Source organism: Saccopteryx leptura, chromosome 9, assembly GCF_036850995.1.
Source record: "Saccopteryx leptura isolate mSacLep1 chromosome 9, mSacLep1_pri_phased_curated, whole genome shotgun sequence".
Classification (NCBI taxonomy): Eukaryota; Metazoa; Chordata; class Mammalia; order Chiroptera; family Emballonuridae; genus Saccopteryx; species Saccopteryx leptura.
The window spans coordinates 9,102,618-9,118,231 of record NC_089511.1 but is presented as its reverse complement, the minus strand read 5'-3'; the positions used below and the strand labels follow the sequence as shown (position 1 = coordinate 9,118,231).

Sequence of the window (15,614 nt, the reverse complement as noted above, 5' to 3'; positions counted from 1 at the left end):
GTAAGAGTTTCCTCTGTGGTTCCTGTCGCTGCCTCTCCATTGGGACAGGGGTGTGTGTCGCGAGGGTTGGAGCCACAGGCCCGTATTAGTCTGCGAGCTGCCGGAACAGAACGTCGCAGGCTGGGTGGCTTAAATGACAGGCATTTATTTTCGCAAGGTTCTGGAGTCTGGGAAGTCCAAGGTCAAGGTGCTGGCCAGTTCGGTGTCTCCTGAGGCCTCTCTCCTTGGCTTGCAGGTGGCCGCCTTCTGGATGTGCCCTCACGTGGTCTTTTCTCTGTGTGTACACCTCCGCGGTGTCTCTTTGCAAGTCCAAAGGTCCTGTTCTTATGAGAACATCAGTCAGATTGGATTAGGGCCCAACCTAACGTCCTCATTTTACTTTTATCACCTCTTTAAGTGCATGCAGCCACATTCTGAGGTCCTGGCATCAGGGCTTCAAAACTGGAGTTTGTGGGGGACACAACCCAGCCCATGACATGGCCTTTCCACAGGAAAGCCACTCGGGTCCCACCAGACTACAGGTTTAACAAGGCTGCCTTTTATCACATGCGAGGAGAAGACACTGTATTGCTTAGCGAACCCACTGAGGCCACGTGTGTGCGTGGCCCCCTGGGGGCTGAGGGAGTTACTGCGTTTCCCAGCCTCCCCTCTGCAAGGCAGGTGCCGGTGCCTCAGAGAGACGGGTCCCCCCTCTGGTGGCCCGACGTGCTCAGCTAGGTGCCCGCTTCTCTCCACAGAAGGAGTTTCCTGAGATCCTCACTGGCTGCAACAGGTCCCTCGCCCTGTACATGGTAAACAAAATCCTGGTAAGTAAGTTCTGAATTCTGAAACCCACCTGGGACCGGGGACTCGCATTCACTGCACGCCAGCCAGCCTGCGTCCTAGGTTCTAGCAATACCGAGGACCATTATCCACCTGCTTATTCATTCACGTCTGCATAGATAGACCCCAGCCTGCGTCCTAGGTTCTAGCAATACCGAGGACCGTGATCCACCTGCTTATTCATTCACGTCTGCATAGATAGACCCCAGCCTGCGTCCTAGGTCCTAGCAATACCGAGGACCGTGATCCACCCGCTTATTCATTCATGTCTGCATAGATAGACCCAGACATGAGGAGGTGGTGATGAGTCCTTTCCTTCCTCCCGTTCCTCGTTCCATGGGCATTTATTCAGCGTGTACTCTGTGCCGTGCTCAGTTGATTCATTTGTTCATTGGTCAAACATGTATTGAGAGCCCATCTGCCCCAGCACTTCCCTGGCACTGGGGTGCAGTGACTAGGAGGCATCCCCCCTGCACTTGAGGAATGTGTGACATTTGGGGAAGGACAGACCTGACGAGACACTTCGGTTCATTGCTACACAAATCAGGGCAGAGTGGCGTCCGTCCGTGGCCCCGCGGGAGGGAGCGGGCGGCTCACTCAGGGAAGGGTTTTGCAGGATGAGTTAGGTTTGTCTGGGGGGCGGGGGAGCAGGGGTGAGGGGAGCTGGAGGAACTGAGAGGACCAACCAGGAGCAGAGAAGCAGGAGGAATCAGTCTAAGGAGTCGGCTGCGGCAGGGAGGGTGCTTGTGGCCGTTACACACTCTGGAAGACACATGGAGTCCGGCTCAGGGGCCGGAACGGAAGACTGCCATGACTCAGTGTCCACTGGAGAAAGAGTCCGGCGGCTGTGGAGTGGACCAGGCTGGACCAGGGGCCCCCTCGGGCCCTAAGGCTTAGAAGCGGTGTTGGATGAGTCTTGGCTGTTTGACGATGGGAGTTTGGACTGAAGTTTGGGGGAGATATAAGTAGGAGAGAGTGGGCTCTCTCAGGCTGGGTTGCAGATGACCCCAGGGAGGAAAAGGCATTGATCTGGGTCTTGGGGAAGGGGAATATTTGAGCAGGAGGTATCTTGAGGCAGGTCCCAAGACTGGGAGGTAGGGTGTGTGGAAGGGGCCGGAGGACCAGAAGAGCGTGCAGTCCTCCTGGGCTCAGCACGGCAGGAGGTGCTTTTCAATGGGTCAGTTGTTCCCAGATGCAGATGGCATGGCCTCGCTCTCGGTGTCGGGTCTGCCGGGTGACTGCCCTGTTTGGCTCGCCAGAGGCTCCACCCAGCGTCTGTACCCACCGGAGGCACTCTGAGCACTGAGTGTCTGCTGGTCATAGGTCCAGGTGGGGCGCACTCGCACCAGAGCCTGGCCCTGCTGCAGAGCCCCCACTGCCCTGGGCCTGACCCAGAGCGGTCGGCCTTTGCAGGACCCAGCGGACAAACCTGAGCAGTGCGCCCTGCTGTGGTACACAGTGCCCCCAGGCCCCGGAGAAACCCTCAGAGGGCTGTGCCTCTGCATTAGCGCTGGCACTCTGAGGTGAACAGCTGCCCCAGCATTTTCCATGGTACCAAGCCCCTGAGACCATCGCCACGATGGCAGAGCCTGGCCCTTCGTGGATTTACTTTCCACCTTCCAGCATTTGTGCTTGGGGCACATTGTGAGATTGCACATGGATGGGGGAGACAGCCTGGTACCAGATCAAAGGGAGCACAGAATGCCCGGCTAAAGGACGTGGCCATGGGTCTCGGGGGACAACAGGACGGAAGGCCTGCTCCGTACCCGGCTGCGAGACTTTCACGTCTCATCTCACGTCATCTTCTGAGCAGCCCATTTTTTGGTTGGTGAGGAAACTCAAAGAGGCCAGCTAGCTTAGATCTATGTTAAAGGCCTGGAGACAGTGCTGGTACCAGGAGCAGGGCCGGCTTCACGCCTGTGTGACCTGTGTAGTCAACAAGGGCTCAGAAGGGCTCTACACTTGGTTGGCTGTCCTGTTGGCACCATCTTGAAATTCTTGTATATTTTGAACAAGAGACACCCCCCCCTATTTTTACCAAGCACTAGGTCCTGCTGATGACGCAGCCAGGTCTGCCCAGTGGTGACAGTTTGTGGACAATTTCAGAGCAGCGTGCATACTGTTGAGCATGGGATTAGATGCAGGTAGATTTGTGAAAGCATCGTGATTCCACCAGTTTGGACAAACCACTTAACTTCACTAAGCCTCAGTTCCCTCATCTGTGAAATGGGGACTCACTCTCATACTTGTGCCATGGGGTTGCTGTGTGGGTTCAGAGAGACAGTGTATGGGAAACACGCAGGATCGTGCCTGCACAGGCACACGCTTGACATGTGGGCTATTGTCATTGACCTGGATGTCCTGTGACCGTGGTCTTTTACAGCGCATCCCCACCAAGTACTTACCGCTCGTGGCTATTCAATACTTCCAGGACGAGCAATCCCCGTTTGAAATACGGAATCGTTTACTGGACTTGTTTGGTGACGTGTTCTTTGTGGTCCCTGGGCTGCTCACTGCTCAATATCACAGAGGTGAGTCCCTGAGCCGCCCCTCCGTTCCTCCCTCACCAACAGTTGTTATTTTCTATGCATAAAAAAGAAACATAATAGCCATTCTATTCATGACTGTGAAGTGGTATCATCCTGGTTACGATTATCATTTCCCTAATGATTAATGATGTTGGTAATGTTGAGTATCTCTCTTCATATACCTGTTGGTCATTTGCATGTGTGTTAGGAGAAGTGTTTGTTCAAGTTCTTTGCCCATTTTTGAATTCAGTTGTTTGTTTTGTTGTTGAGTTTTAGGAGTTCTTTATATATTCTAAATATGGATCCCTTATCAGATATTTGATTTGCAAGTATTTTCTCCTAGTGTGGACTGCCTTTTTACTTTATTGATAGTGTGCTTTGATACACAGAAGGTTTTACACCACACACTCTTAAATAATCAATAGGTCAAAGAAGAAATCACAAGGGAAATTGGAAAATACTTTGAGATAAATAACAAGAACACAGCATACTGAAGCATATCGAATACATTAAAAGCAATACTTAGAGGAAATTTATTACATTAAGATGTACATTAAAAAGGAAAGAAGGTCTTCCTTTCCCCATGTGAGCATGCGATAAGGAGGTCTACAATGCAGAAGAGGGACCTTACCTGCCATGCTGGCCCTCATCTCAGATTTCCAGTCTCCAGAAGTGTGAGCAATAAACTTCTGGAGTTTGTAAGCAAAGAAGAAGGAGGAGAATGAGGAGAAGGAGAAGAAGAAGGATCTCAAATCAATAAACTTTCACCTTATGAAGAGCAAAGTAAACCCAAAGCAAACAGAAGGAAACATATACTAGAAATTAGAGCAGAGATCAATTAAATAGAGAATAGAAAATTAATAAAAAGAATGGATGAACTCAAAAGCTGGTTCTTTAAAAAAAAATCAACAAAATCAACAAACTTTTAACTAGATTAATCAAGAAGGAAAGAATGAAAGCTCAAATTACTAAATTTAGGAATTAATGTAAGGACATTACTACAGAAATGACAGAAATAAAAGAATTATAAGAGAACACTATGAACAATTGTATGGCAACAACTTAGGTAAATTTTGGAAATTCCTAAAAACACACAAACTACCAGAACCAACTGAATAAGGAATAGAAAATATGAATATATGTATAACAAATAAAAACACTGAATCAATAAGCAAAAACTTGTCAACAAAGGAAATTCAAGGGCCACTTGGCTTTGTCGGTGAATTGTAATAAATTATCAACAAGACTAAAAGTGATCTTCCAAAAAGTGAAAGAGAACATTTCTTAACTCATTCTACGAGGCCAGTATTACCCTGATAGTAAACCAGACAAAGACATCATAAGAAACACTACAGAACAAAATCTGCAAATTTCCTCAACAAAATACTATAAAACTGAGTCTAGCAGCATATTAAAGGGAATTTTACACTATGGTGTACTAGAATTTATCCTAGGAATATAAGGATGGTTCACCATATGTAAAACAATCAGTGTAACATACCATTGTAAGAGAATAAAGAAAAAACACATGGTTACCTTAATAGATGCAGGGGAAAATTTTTCACAAAATTCAACACACATTCATGATGAAAACACTATAAAAACTAGAAATAGAAGGAGACTTTTTCAACTTGGTAAAGAACTTCTATGAATAACCCACAGCTGATATCTCACCACTTCTACTTAACCGGGTACCAGCAGTTCTAGCCAAGGCAATTACATAAGAAAAAGAAATGAAGAGATATCCAAATTTGGAAAAAAAAAAGAAAAGAAAAGCAAAACTATATTCACAAATGACATGATCTTATGTATAGAAAAGTCTAAAGAATGCAATAGAATTGAAAGTTCAGAAATAACCCTATATACCTATGGTTGATTATTTAGACAAAGCTGCCACAACCATTTAATGGGGGAAAGAATAGTCTTTTCAACAAATGGTGCTGGGACAAATAGCCACATGCAAAAAAGAATGAAGTTGGACCCTTACCTCACACCATATATAAAAATTATCTCAAATGGATCAAAGCCCTGGATTTAAGAGCCACAACTGTAAATATCTTAAAAGAAAGCATAGGAGTAAATTTCCAAGACCTCAGATTTGGCAACGGATTCTTAGGTATAGCACCAAAAGCAAAATCGAACAAGAAGCAAAATAGATAAACTGGACTTCATCAAAATGGAAAACTATCGTGTATCAAAGGAAAGGACAGCATAAAAAAAGTGAAGGCATGACCCACGTGATATGAGAAAATATTTGCAAAGCATAGATCAGATAAGGGCTTATTATTCAGAATTTATAAAGAACTCTTATAACTGAACAACAAAAAAACAACTCAATTCAAAAATGAATAAAGCATTGGATGAACATTTCTCCAAAGAAGATATGCATATGACTATAAGTACATGAAAAGATATTCAACATTATTAGTCACTAGGAAATGCCAATCATAATCATAATGAGATACCACGTTACAACCACTAGGGAGGCTATACTAAAAGAACAACAACAACAACGAAAAGCAAAGAAACAAAAAACTAGTAAATGATAAAGCCATTGAGAATATGGACAACCTGGAACCTTCGCAGGCTGCTGATAGGAATGGAAAATGGTGAGCCCATTGTAGAAAGCAGCTTGGTTGTTCCTCCAAAAGCTAAACATCGAGTTACCATCTAATCCAGCAATTCCACTCCTAGGGACATACCCAAGCAATGCAAACAGATGGTCAAACAAAAACTGTCCATGAATGTTCAGTAACCTTATCAGAGTAAGCAGGAAGTGGCAGCAACCCAACTGCGCATCACCGGTGAACGGATAAACCAAGCGTGGTCTCTGCATACAGTGGATTAGTTTTTGGCCGTAAAGAGAAAAGAGGTACTGATACATGTTGTGATACAGATGACCCTTGAACACGTTAAATGACAGAAGCCAGATGCAAAAGGTCACATGTATAATTCCATTTATATGAAATGTCTAAAATAGGCAAATCCATAGAAACATAAGGTTTCTGGGGGGAGCAGAAGGGCCGATGAGGAGGGTCTGCTCAGCTGGGCTGTGGTTTCTGTTTCGGGGGCTGAAAATGTTCCGGACCTAGACCGTGGTGATTGATGGCTGCCCAGCATCCGGAATGTGCTTAAAGCCACCGACTTCCACACTTTGAAATGGTGAAAGTGGTGAATTTTATGTTATGTGTATTTTCCAAAATGCACAAAGGATCCAATTACAAATGGTCGAAGGGCTTGAAAAGACACTTCACAAAAGCAGATATGTGCAAAGCAAAAGCACAGGAAAAGAGGCTCCACGTCAGTCACCAGGGAAAGACAGAGTAAACGCACAGTGAGGTAAGACCACTTATACCTGCTGGAATGGCTAACGTCAGAGCACAGACCAGACCGCGCGTGCTGCCACGGAGGCGGAGTGTTCAGAGCGGTCTTCTGCTCTGCTGGGGATGGAAAATGGGGCGGCCACTCTGGAAAACTGCCAGTGTCTTGTAAAGTTAAACAACCGCCCGATCTTTCACTCGGCCCCTCTGCCCCTAGGTATTCACTGACGTGAAGTGAGAGCATGCGTTCATATAAAAGACTGGCCTGTGGTTCTCCGTAGCAGCTTTAATCGTAATAGCCCCACGCTGGAACGAACCCAAATGGCCATCGTCAGATGAATAGATAAATGACTTGGGATGCAAAGGTATTGGCTACTGATACACACAGCACCATGGGTGAATATCAGAAGCATTATGCAGAGAAAAAGAAGCCAGACACAAAACAATATATATTATATTGTTCCCTCTGCACGGAGGTCAAGAACAGGCAAAAATGATCTATGGTGACCGGAAAAAAGACATGGTGTCTTGGTAGAGTGACCACAAAGAGACACAAGGAACTTTCTAGGGTGATGGAAATACTGTGTAGCCTGACCAGGGTAGTGGTTATGTGAATGTGTATACACATCATGTATAAAAACTCATCAAACCATACATTTGAAATCTGTGCTTCTTATTGTCCATAAATGAGACCGCAGTGAAAAGACAAAAGGAGAGGGGAGGAAGCAGAGATCATAACTGGATTGGGAGGTCTTGCTAGAAGGGAGTGGGAGAAATCAGCCGGTAACTGAAGGCGAGAATGAGACCAAGACCAAGATGTTTGTGTTTGCCCGTTCATGTGTACGTGTGTGCATGTATATGGCTGTCTGTGCACATGTGTCTTTGTCTGTGTGCTTTAATTGGAGACTTTGCAAGCATGAGTGCCCCTATCCAGTAGAGAAAAAAATGATGATTCAGAGAAAGGGGGGGGGGGAGTTAGAGGGCAAAGACCTTCAGTATAAAGAGGTGAAGAAATGTAAGACGCGGAGCATCTTGGAAGCAGGGAGTAACTTAGTTCTGTTTTTCTTAGGCATTTGGACCAGGTCAGTGAGAGGAAGTCACTTGGATCAGTAGGAAGGGCTTCTTCTTCTTCTTCTTCCTCCTCCCCTCCTCCTCCTCCTCCTCCTCCTCCTTCTTCTTCTTCTTCTTCTTCTTTTTTTTAAAGTAGAATTCTTGCCCTCTCGGGCTGCCCTGAGGGATGGTGAGTTCTTTGTCACCAGGGTGTGAGTGCCTCTGAGCAGGTCAGGACAGTGTCCAATAAGGAAGAGGGACGTGAGCTTTGTTTGGGTCACCTCTTGAATCGGAGGCCGCCCCTCCCCATAGACCTGTGAACCCAGCACAGAGGAGTGGAGATGCAGGGCCAGCCGGGCTCCCCCGGACCTGCGAACCCAGCACAGAGGAGTGGAGATGCAGGGCCAGCCGGGCTCACCCCTGTGAACCCAGCACAGAGGAGTGGAGATGCAGGGCCAGCCGGGCTCACCCCTGTGAACCCAGCACAGAGGAGTGGGGATGCAGGGCCAGCTGGGCTCCCCCAGACCTGCGAGCTCAGCACAGAGGAGTGGGGATGCAGGGCCAGCTGGGCTCCCCCAGACCTGCGAGCTCAGCACAGAGGAGTGGAGATGCAGGGCCAGCCGGGCTCCCCCAGACCTGCGAGCTCAGCACAGAGGAGTGGAGATGCGGGGCCAGCCGGGCTCCCCCGGACCTGCGAGCCCAGCACAGAGGAGTGGAGATGCGGGGCCAGCCGGGCTCCCCCGGACCTGCGAGCCCAGCACAGAGGAGTGGGGATGCGGGGCCAGCCGGGCTCCCCCGGACCTGCGAACCCAGCACAGAGGAGTGGAGATGCGGGGCCAGCCGGGCTCCCCCGGACCTGCGAACCCAGCACAGAGGAGTGGGGATGCAGGGCCAGCCGGGCTCCCCCGGACCTGCGAGCCCAGCACAGAGGAGTGGGGATGCGGGGCCAGCCGGGCTCCCCCGGACCTGCGAGCCCAGCACAGAGGAGTGGAGATGCGGGGCCAGCCGGGCTCCCCATGGACCTGTGAACCCAGCACAGAGGAGTGGAGATGCAGGGCCAGCTGGGCTCCCCATGGACCTGCGAACCCAGCACAGAGGAGTGGGGATGCAGGGCCAGCCGGGCTCCCCCTGCGAGGGTGCCTGGCACGGGCTCCCCCTGCGTGGGTGCCTGGCACGGGCTCCCCCTGCGAGGGTGCCTGGCAGGGCTCCCCCTGTGTCGGTGCCTGGCACGGGCTCCCCCTGCGAGGGTGCCTGCCATGGCCTCCTTCTCCCCTCTCTGCAGATGCAGGCGCACCTGTTTACTTCTACGAGTTCCAGCACCGGGCCCACTGCTTCCAGGACAGCAGGCCTGATTTCGTCAAAGCCGACCACACGGATGAGATCCGCTTTGTCTTCGGAGGTGCCTTCCTGAAGGGTGATGTAGTCATGTTCGGTAAGGAGCTGGCCCAGGGGTTCCTGCTCGGCAATCTTTAGTAGGTGAGCTGGGCAGCAGATGTGACTCTCCACCGTTTGCGAGAAGCCCCTCACCCGTCCCAAAACAAGTCGTAACTTTCTCGTTTGGTCTGTGGTTTACACACCTGACCCTCCCCTGGAAGATGCCCCCTACTCGTATTTTTACAAACCAGGATGAAGAAGAGCTGCCAACATTGGCCTGATGAGCGTTCCCCTTTGTACTAAAGCCCAAAGGGGTGGGCACTTGGGGGCACTCGTGCAATGTAATTTAAAAAAAAAAAAACTAGAACCACTTTCTTCCATCTCTCTGGCCACCGGCCTCAACCTCCCTACCCTTTCCAGACCTCCCATGGGGCTACACCCAGGGCTTTCAAAGACAAGAACCGCATTTTTCATAACCCCTACTTGACGTGGTCTGGATCCAGGCGATCTAATACAGATGCTTGTGAACTGTTACTACCGAGGCTAGCTCGTTTATTCTTGAATTTACGACCTGTTCAGCGCCTACAATAATAAGCCATTCAAACGAGGTTCTCAATAGAAAACGTTATAGTGACTACACTCGGAAACTATCACTAAGGTATTTAGTTTTAAGAAATGGCACAATGCAGGCTCTTGGCCAGTTCATGCTGACCTCTTGACAAGGAGGACAGAGCCTCTCGTCTAGAGTATAAGTGTGCCCTGTGGTTTATTTAGCATTTCATTTATTCATTCTCTTCTTATAGTACAGATAATAACTACCTCCTAGGTTGTCGTGGGGATTAGGTGAAATAATTCTCATAAGCACACAGTGAGTGATACTATTGCTATTACTCAGCAACCGTGACCACGCCGGGACTATTTGATGGGTCCACAGACTCTCCAAACTGGAAAAGAAATGAGTGACCTGTGTGTCCAATATGAAAATCAATACGAAAATAAACACCTCAGTTGAATACTGGGTAACAGATATAAATAGACAGTTTGTGGCGAGAGAAACACAGTGGCTTTTAAAACATGCAAAGCCACCCACCCTCCCTCATGACAAGTGGTCTGCAGACTCGCCTTGACTGGAGGATCCTTGTTCACTGACCGAGGTTGGGAAGAACAACATGTCTTACACAATTGCTGGAGCAGGCGTGGGGAGTCCGCCAGCCTGGAGTCTGAGTGGAAAACTGTGAAATCTGAAATGCGTATGGTCTCTTAGCCTAGCCATTCAACATCTGGGGTTTTGTTGTTTTTCTTTGTGCACAATTTTTCTTCCTGTCCACTAGAGCAGTGGTCCCCAACCCCCGGGCCGCAAACCGGTACCGGTCCATGGGCCATTTGGTACCGATCCGCAGAGAAAGAATAAATAACTTACATTATTTCTGTTTTATTTATATTTAAGTCTGAATGATGTTTTATTTTTTAGAAATGACCAAATTCCCTCTGTTACATCTGTCTAAGACTCACTCTTGACGCTTGTCTCGGTCACATGATACATTTATCCGTCCCACCCTAAAGGCCAGTCCGTGAAAATATTTTCTGACATTAAACTGGTCCGTGACCCAAAACAGGTTGGGGACCACTTCCCTAGAGCATTGCTTTTACCATCAAAGGGTTGGAAATAATGTAAAGACCCATCAGTAGAGAACTGGGTACCCGAAGTATATGCTTATATAATTGCATACAGAGAGAGAGAGAGAGAGATACACACACACACACACACACACACATATACATACATATATATATATAAAACATATATAACAATAAGTGATAATAAATGGACGTTTCATGGGTGACCTTGTGGAATTGTCACCTAGATAGAATTTTAGCAAAAGCAGAGATGCCAAGCCCGTGTCCATTATACTCCTGCGTGTGCAGGAACGTGCCCGCCCGCACCCTGGCACTTGTCTAGCCTGCCTCTGGAGAGAGGGCGCCCAGGCACCTGGTAGCTCTGGTTGCCTCCAAGGCCAGGAACAGTGGGGGAGAAGAGATGGGAAGGAAACTAATGTTTATTAGACACTCTTTCTGCGTTTTTGGTTTTGTACTTTGAGCAACATGCTTTGAGCAATACTTTTTCAAATAAAGAAATACAATAATTCAGGGAGGAGAGAGAACAAGAGAAAGAGAGAGAGAAAGGTGGACGGTCTCTGTGCCCCATGGAACTTGGAGCCTCAGGGGACGGGCTGGCAGAGCAGCGGGCGCACAGGAAGATGGGTGTTCAGCCTCCACCATTTGGAAGCCGTGACTTCCTGGGGAAGACACAGGGGCTCTGGGCCTCAGCATCTGCAAATACAGAATGAGAAACATGGTCTGGCAGGCCAGTGAGGACCCAACGGAGGAGAGATGTGAAAGGCATTCATCACCTGTGAGACCCCGAGGGCTTCTGGCAGGTCGTTGTGGGAGCCAGGTTTTGTGATTCTGTCCTGCAGAAGGGGCCACCATGGAGGAGAAGTCGCTGAGCAGGAAGATGATGAAATACTGGGCCAACTTCGCTCGGACCGGGTGAGTCGGCCTCCCCCCCCTCCCCCGCAACCTCCCTGCTGTTTGAGGGTGGAGAAAGCTCACCCCGTTTCTGTACTCTCTCCCTCCCAGGAATCCGAATGGGAAAAACCTGCCTCAGTGGCCAGCCTACACTCAGGAGGAGCGCTACATGCAGCTGGCCTTGAAGCAGAGCGTGGGACGGAGGCTGAAAGCGCCGGCGGTGGCGTTTTGGACGAAGACCGTCCCTGTGATCATGTCCACTTCCGGAGAGCGCCGCGGTCCTCCTTCCTCCTTAACCTTCCTTTCCCTGCTCCTGCCTTTCTTTTTCTCTCTGGCTCACTGAGAACTTACCCGTGTGTGAATTTGGTTTCCCGTCTCCTACCGCAATTTCTCCCGCCATCACCGGCTTCATTCTGTGTTTAGCTACTGGCTGGAATCGGCTGCTTGAGCTGGTCCTCAGGGAATTCTTTTCAACATCAAGAAAGTGCAGTTTGCCGTGCAGGCTACCAGATTAGTTCCGTCCGTCTGCAGGAGGGCTGGCCTGCTCCTTGGCATAAACATGATCTTGTCATGCACATGAAATAAAAGCAGAATGGAAACTACGTACAGGGAATAGAATTCAATTCTGGGCTGAAAACTACCCTTTTCTCCCCAGCCTCAGACATCCAAGATGAAGTGGCGTGCCTGTCAGAGAAGGTGTCTGTTTGTGTGATGTGCAACGCGAGTCTCCCAACCCCAGTCCAGGCAGGTTTCGGCCACAAGCCAAGCATGGATGTCCTGAACATCACTGGCTAGAGCCGGGCTCCTTCTTTCACTCAGTGGGGGAGGGAGACAAGCCAGAAAGCCTTCTTCCCAGGGATAGAAACCAGGCATCCTCTAAGGCAGTGGTGGTCAAGCTGGTCTCTACCGCCCACTAGTGGGCGTTCCAGCTTTAATGGTGGGTGGTAGCGGAGCAACCAAAGTATAAATAAAAAGATAGATTTAACTATAGTAAGTTGTTTTATAAAGATTTATTCTGCCAAACTTAGCGAAAATCTGACATAAAGTACTTGTAATTATTATTATATGCTTTAACTTGCTATAACTCTGCTTTATAAGTTTTATAAAGTAAAGTTACTTCCCTACTTTATAAATCACCTTTATTGAGGAACCAGTGGACGGTTAGAATATTTTACTACTAACAGAGATACAAAAGTGGGCGGTAGGTATCAAAAGGTTGACTACCCCGGCTCTAAGGGCAGGAACCCAGAAGGCAAACCTCATGTAACAAGGTCAGGTCACAGACACCAAGGAGTAAAGATGTTTACCTGATGCGGTTGACACTAACCCATCATCCAGTAAATCTCCAGTGGGCGTCTGCTGTGCATCCGGCACCCCCCCCACACACACACACACACTAGAATACCACAGGGATCCAACACACGCTCTCCTCCCCACAGTGAGCAGATCAACAGGATGCGGACATTCACACAAGTGACTATCTAATCATGTGCGTCTGTTAAGTTCACTCAGTGAAAGTAAGGCATTCTAAGAGAACCTACTCTAGCTTGAAGTCTTAGGAGGTAGTCGCTGGAAAGATAACAAAGTAAGAAAGGATGGATTGAAATGAACCAGACGATGGACAGGGAGAATTGTATAGACCTTCACTCAAAGGGTGCATTTTCACTTTTTATATCCACATAATCCCTATTATCTCCTGACATCAGGGTCCAGGGTAGTCATTTTTCTTTGCGATGGCTTCCAGGTTACGCATGATGTGCCTAGGATAAGAGGATGTCTCAGAAATCAGTGACTGAGGGTTCCCCTGGGCCAGCGATCTCAACTCAGAGTCTGAATCCGGGACCCAGAAGTGTTTTCTTTAACTCCCCTAAGGTCAGAAATGTTTTGGAATCAGTTTTCAACTAATTTTAAAATTTGAGGACGTTCACATTAATAGCCATGTGTCCAGCTTCTCCAGAAAAAAAAATTAAAAGGTGACAGGCAACATTGGAGCTACGTTCTCACATAGTCACCAGGGTTCCGACGGCGCATGCAGCGCCTTTGTGCCAGTTAGGGGGCATCCTTTCCTCAGGAGCCTCTGCAGACATCCTCCGGGAAACTGTCGTCGGTAAAGAACTACATCTGTGATGTGAGCGACCCCACCTCTGAAGGAGTGCCCTTGTGCAGTGCACAGCCTGCTCCCCTGTGCTCGGTGACCCTGACAGGGCCATCAGCAGGAACTGAGGGGTGACCCCCCCCCACACACACACAGTTACAAAGGCACGGGCTCTCAACTTTCCACAGTCCTCACCATTCCCCTTAGTCTCATGCCTGACCTTTTTTACTCCCTAATATTATCTGACCTTTGAAGGTGTTTTTAAGATTAGACCCCTGCAGTCATCTGAGAAGGTGAAGGGATTCCCCTAAGATCCCTTAGAAGGTTAGCAGCAGGTCAAAACCAGACTCCGAGTCTCTGGTCTCTCCAGAGCAGGACTCTTCCCACTGGGCCGCCTGCCTCCCTCAGCATCTATCTGAGCCTGAGCTGCTGACGGTCTCCTGCGGAGGTGGTTGCTGGAGGGGCGGGTCCGTGATGCTCGGGCCGCTTCAGGGCTCTGGGAAGAGGGGCGGAGCCACGCGGAAGCACGCTGGAACTTCAGTTGCTTCAGCAGCAGAGGGAGGCTAGTTTCTACATTGACATCTCAGTAAACTAACGGCTAGAAAACACTCAACTCCTTTTTAAAATACTGTCATATTAAATGACAGTACACATATTATTTCTATACGGCTCATAGGCCCAGCCTCCTCAAATGTGGTTCTGATTTTGGTAGATGTCTTGCAAGAGAGAGCTTATTTCCAAATCATCCAGAGATGGGGCCCTCTTCCCTCCTTGTTCCTGTCCGTGTGCAATCAGATGTGTTACTGAATTAAGGTTGAAATAGAAATGCCACTCGGCATCCCGATTTCTTCATTTAACTCAGGGTTTTCTTTTAGGGATACGATTAGGAGATTAACTTGGAAGACTTTCCCAAAATTCCAATGCCCAAGCCATACCCCAGGTCATCTGAAGCAGAAAATTCAGGGGCCTGGAAATCTATATTTTCTGTTTTTAGGCACTCGGTGAACATCCCCGATTCAGAATTACTCGGTAGTAACAGTGTGGCTTAGGCATAGTCCAAGTTGCCAAAGGGTCTTTAAAAATCAGCTTGTATGTCTGCCTGTCGTGAACACAGCGTGATCTCTTTAGCCACTAGCCTACTCCTGCACGTTTGTGGGCATAATTCGATGAGCAACTTTGGGAATGAGTACTTTTAGTTTCTAAAATTATTTCTAGCATCTGGATTTAAAGGAGAAGATGGACAGGGTCAAAGGCCAGGCACTTTTAAAATCACCCTTATGTTCTTAAAATTCACTTCCCCAAAGAGTCATGACACTTGATATTCATGGGAAACACCAGTACATATATTTCACAACCACCTCTGCTTTCTACTAATCGCAAAAACAAAATATTTGACTTCCTAATTGTAAATTAAATATTTACTTTTTTACAGAAAATCTTCTCCCCCAGCCCAAATAATCTCGAATTACTAGATCAGAATCACTAAATCAAACCCAAACAAAAAACTCCAGAACCAGATCAGATATCTTTGCCTGTGAATTTCCTAATTTCCAGCAGAGGGAAGCATCATAAAAGGGGAATAAAAACCTGCTTCCCTCCCCTCGGAGGCTTGAGTGGTTGCGATGGGATAGAGTAGAACTTGGAAGGAAGAAAACACCAGTCAAAATAGTTAAATTACAAACCAATACTGTCTATCCTTGTCCTTTCTCCCTGTAACATTGGGAAGGCGAGAAAGCAGTCTATCGCCTGAGAAGTCGGGCGGAAATAACTCACGGGCAGAGCAGAGGTTGGGGCTGGCTGTGTTTTTCTTTCCTAGTGTTTGTACTTGTCCTTCTAGCCTAGGAACCTGCCTCAGATGGGCAGAAAGGGGTCCCTTCCCCTCTAGCTCCCTCTTCC

The 15,614-nt window shown here is 48.2% G+C and overlaps 1 protein-coding gene and 1 long non-coding RNA gene across 8 annotated transcripts in view; one reads left to right on the top strand and one right to left on the bottom strand.

Moving 5' to 3' along the window:
• CES5A (carboxylesterase 5A) overlaps positions 1-11,981 on the top strand; it is a 24,758-nt gene extending 12,777 nt beyond the window's left edge. For 4 of the 5 annotated variants that reach the window (XM_066350252.1, XM_066350253.1, XM_066350250.1 and 1 more), the window contains 5 exons: positions 738-806; positions 3,206-3,353; positions 9,003-9,152; positions 11,572-11,644; positions 11,735-11,981. In XM_066350252.1, the coding sequence (XP_066206349.1) occupies positions 738-806; positions 3,206-3,353; positions 9,003-9,152; positions 11,572-11,644; positions 11,735-11,966 (672 nt within the window). In that variant the 3' untranslated portion in view covers positions 11,967-11,981. The remainder of the gene's footprint in view (positions 1-737; positions 807-3,205; positions 3,354-9,002; positions 9,153-11,571; positions 11,645-11,734) is intronic. The other variant, XM_066350251.1, reaches the window with a different exon arrangement.
• On the bottom strand, positions 10,951-15,614 carry LOC136381544 (uncharacterized). 3 transcript variants are annotated; one of them, XR_010747070.1, is made up of 5 exons: positions 15,492-15,614; positions 13,265-13,383; positions 11,975-12,170; positions 11,506-11,597; positions 10,951-11,425 (listed from the first exon to the last, which is right to left on the bottom strand). It is a non-coding gene; the product is annotated as an uncharacterized lncRNA (long non-coding RNA). The 3 variants fall into 3 exon arrangements; XR_010747068.1 differs by having other exon boundaries at positions 10,953-11,425; positions 11,975-12,187; XR_010747069.1 differs by having other exon boundaries at positions 10,953-11,425; positions 11,506-11,565; positions 11,975-12,187.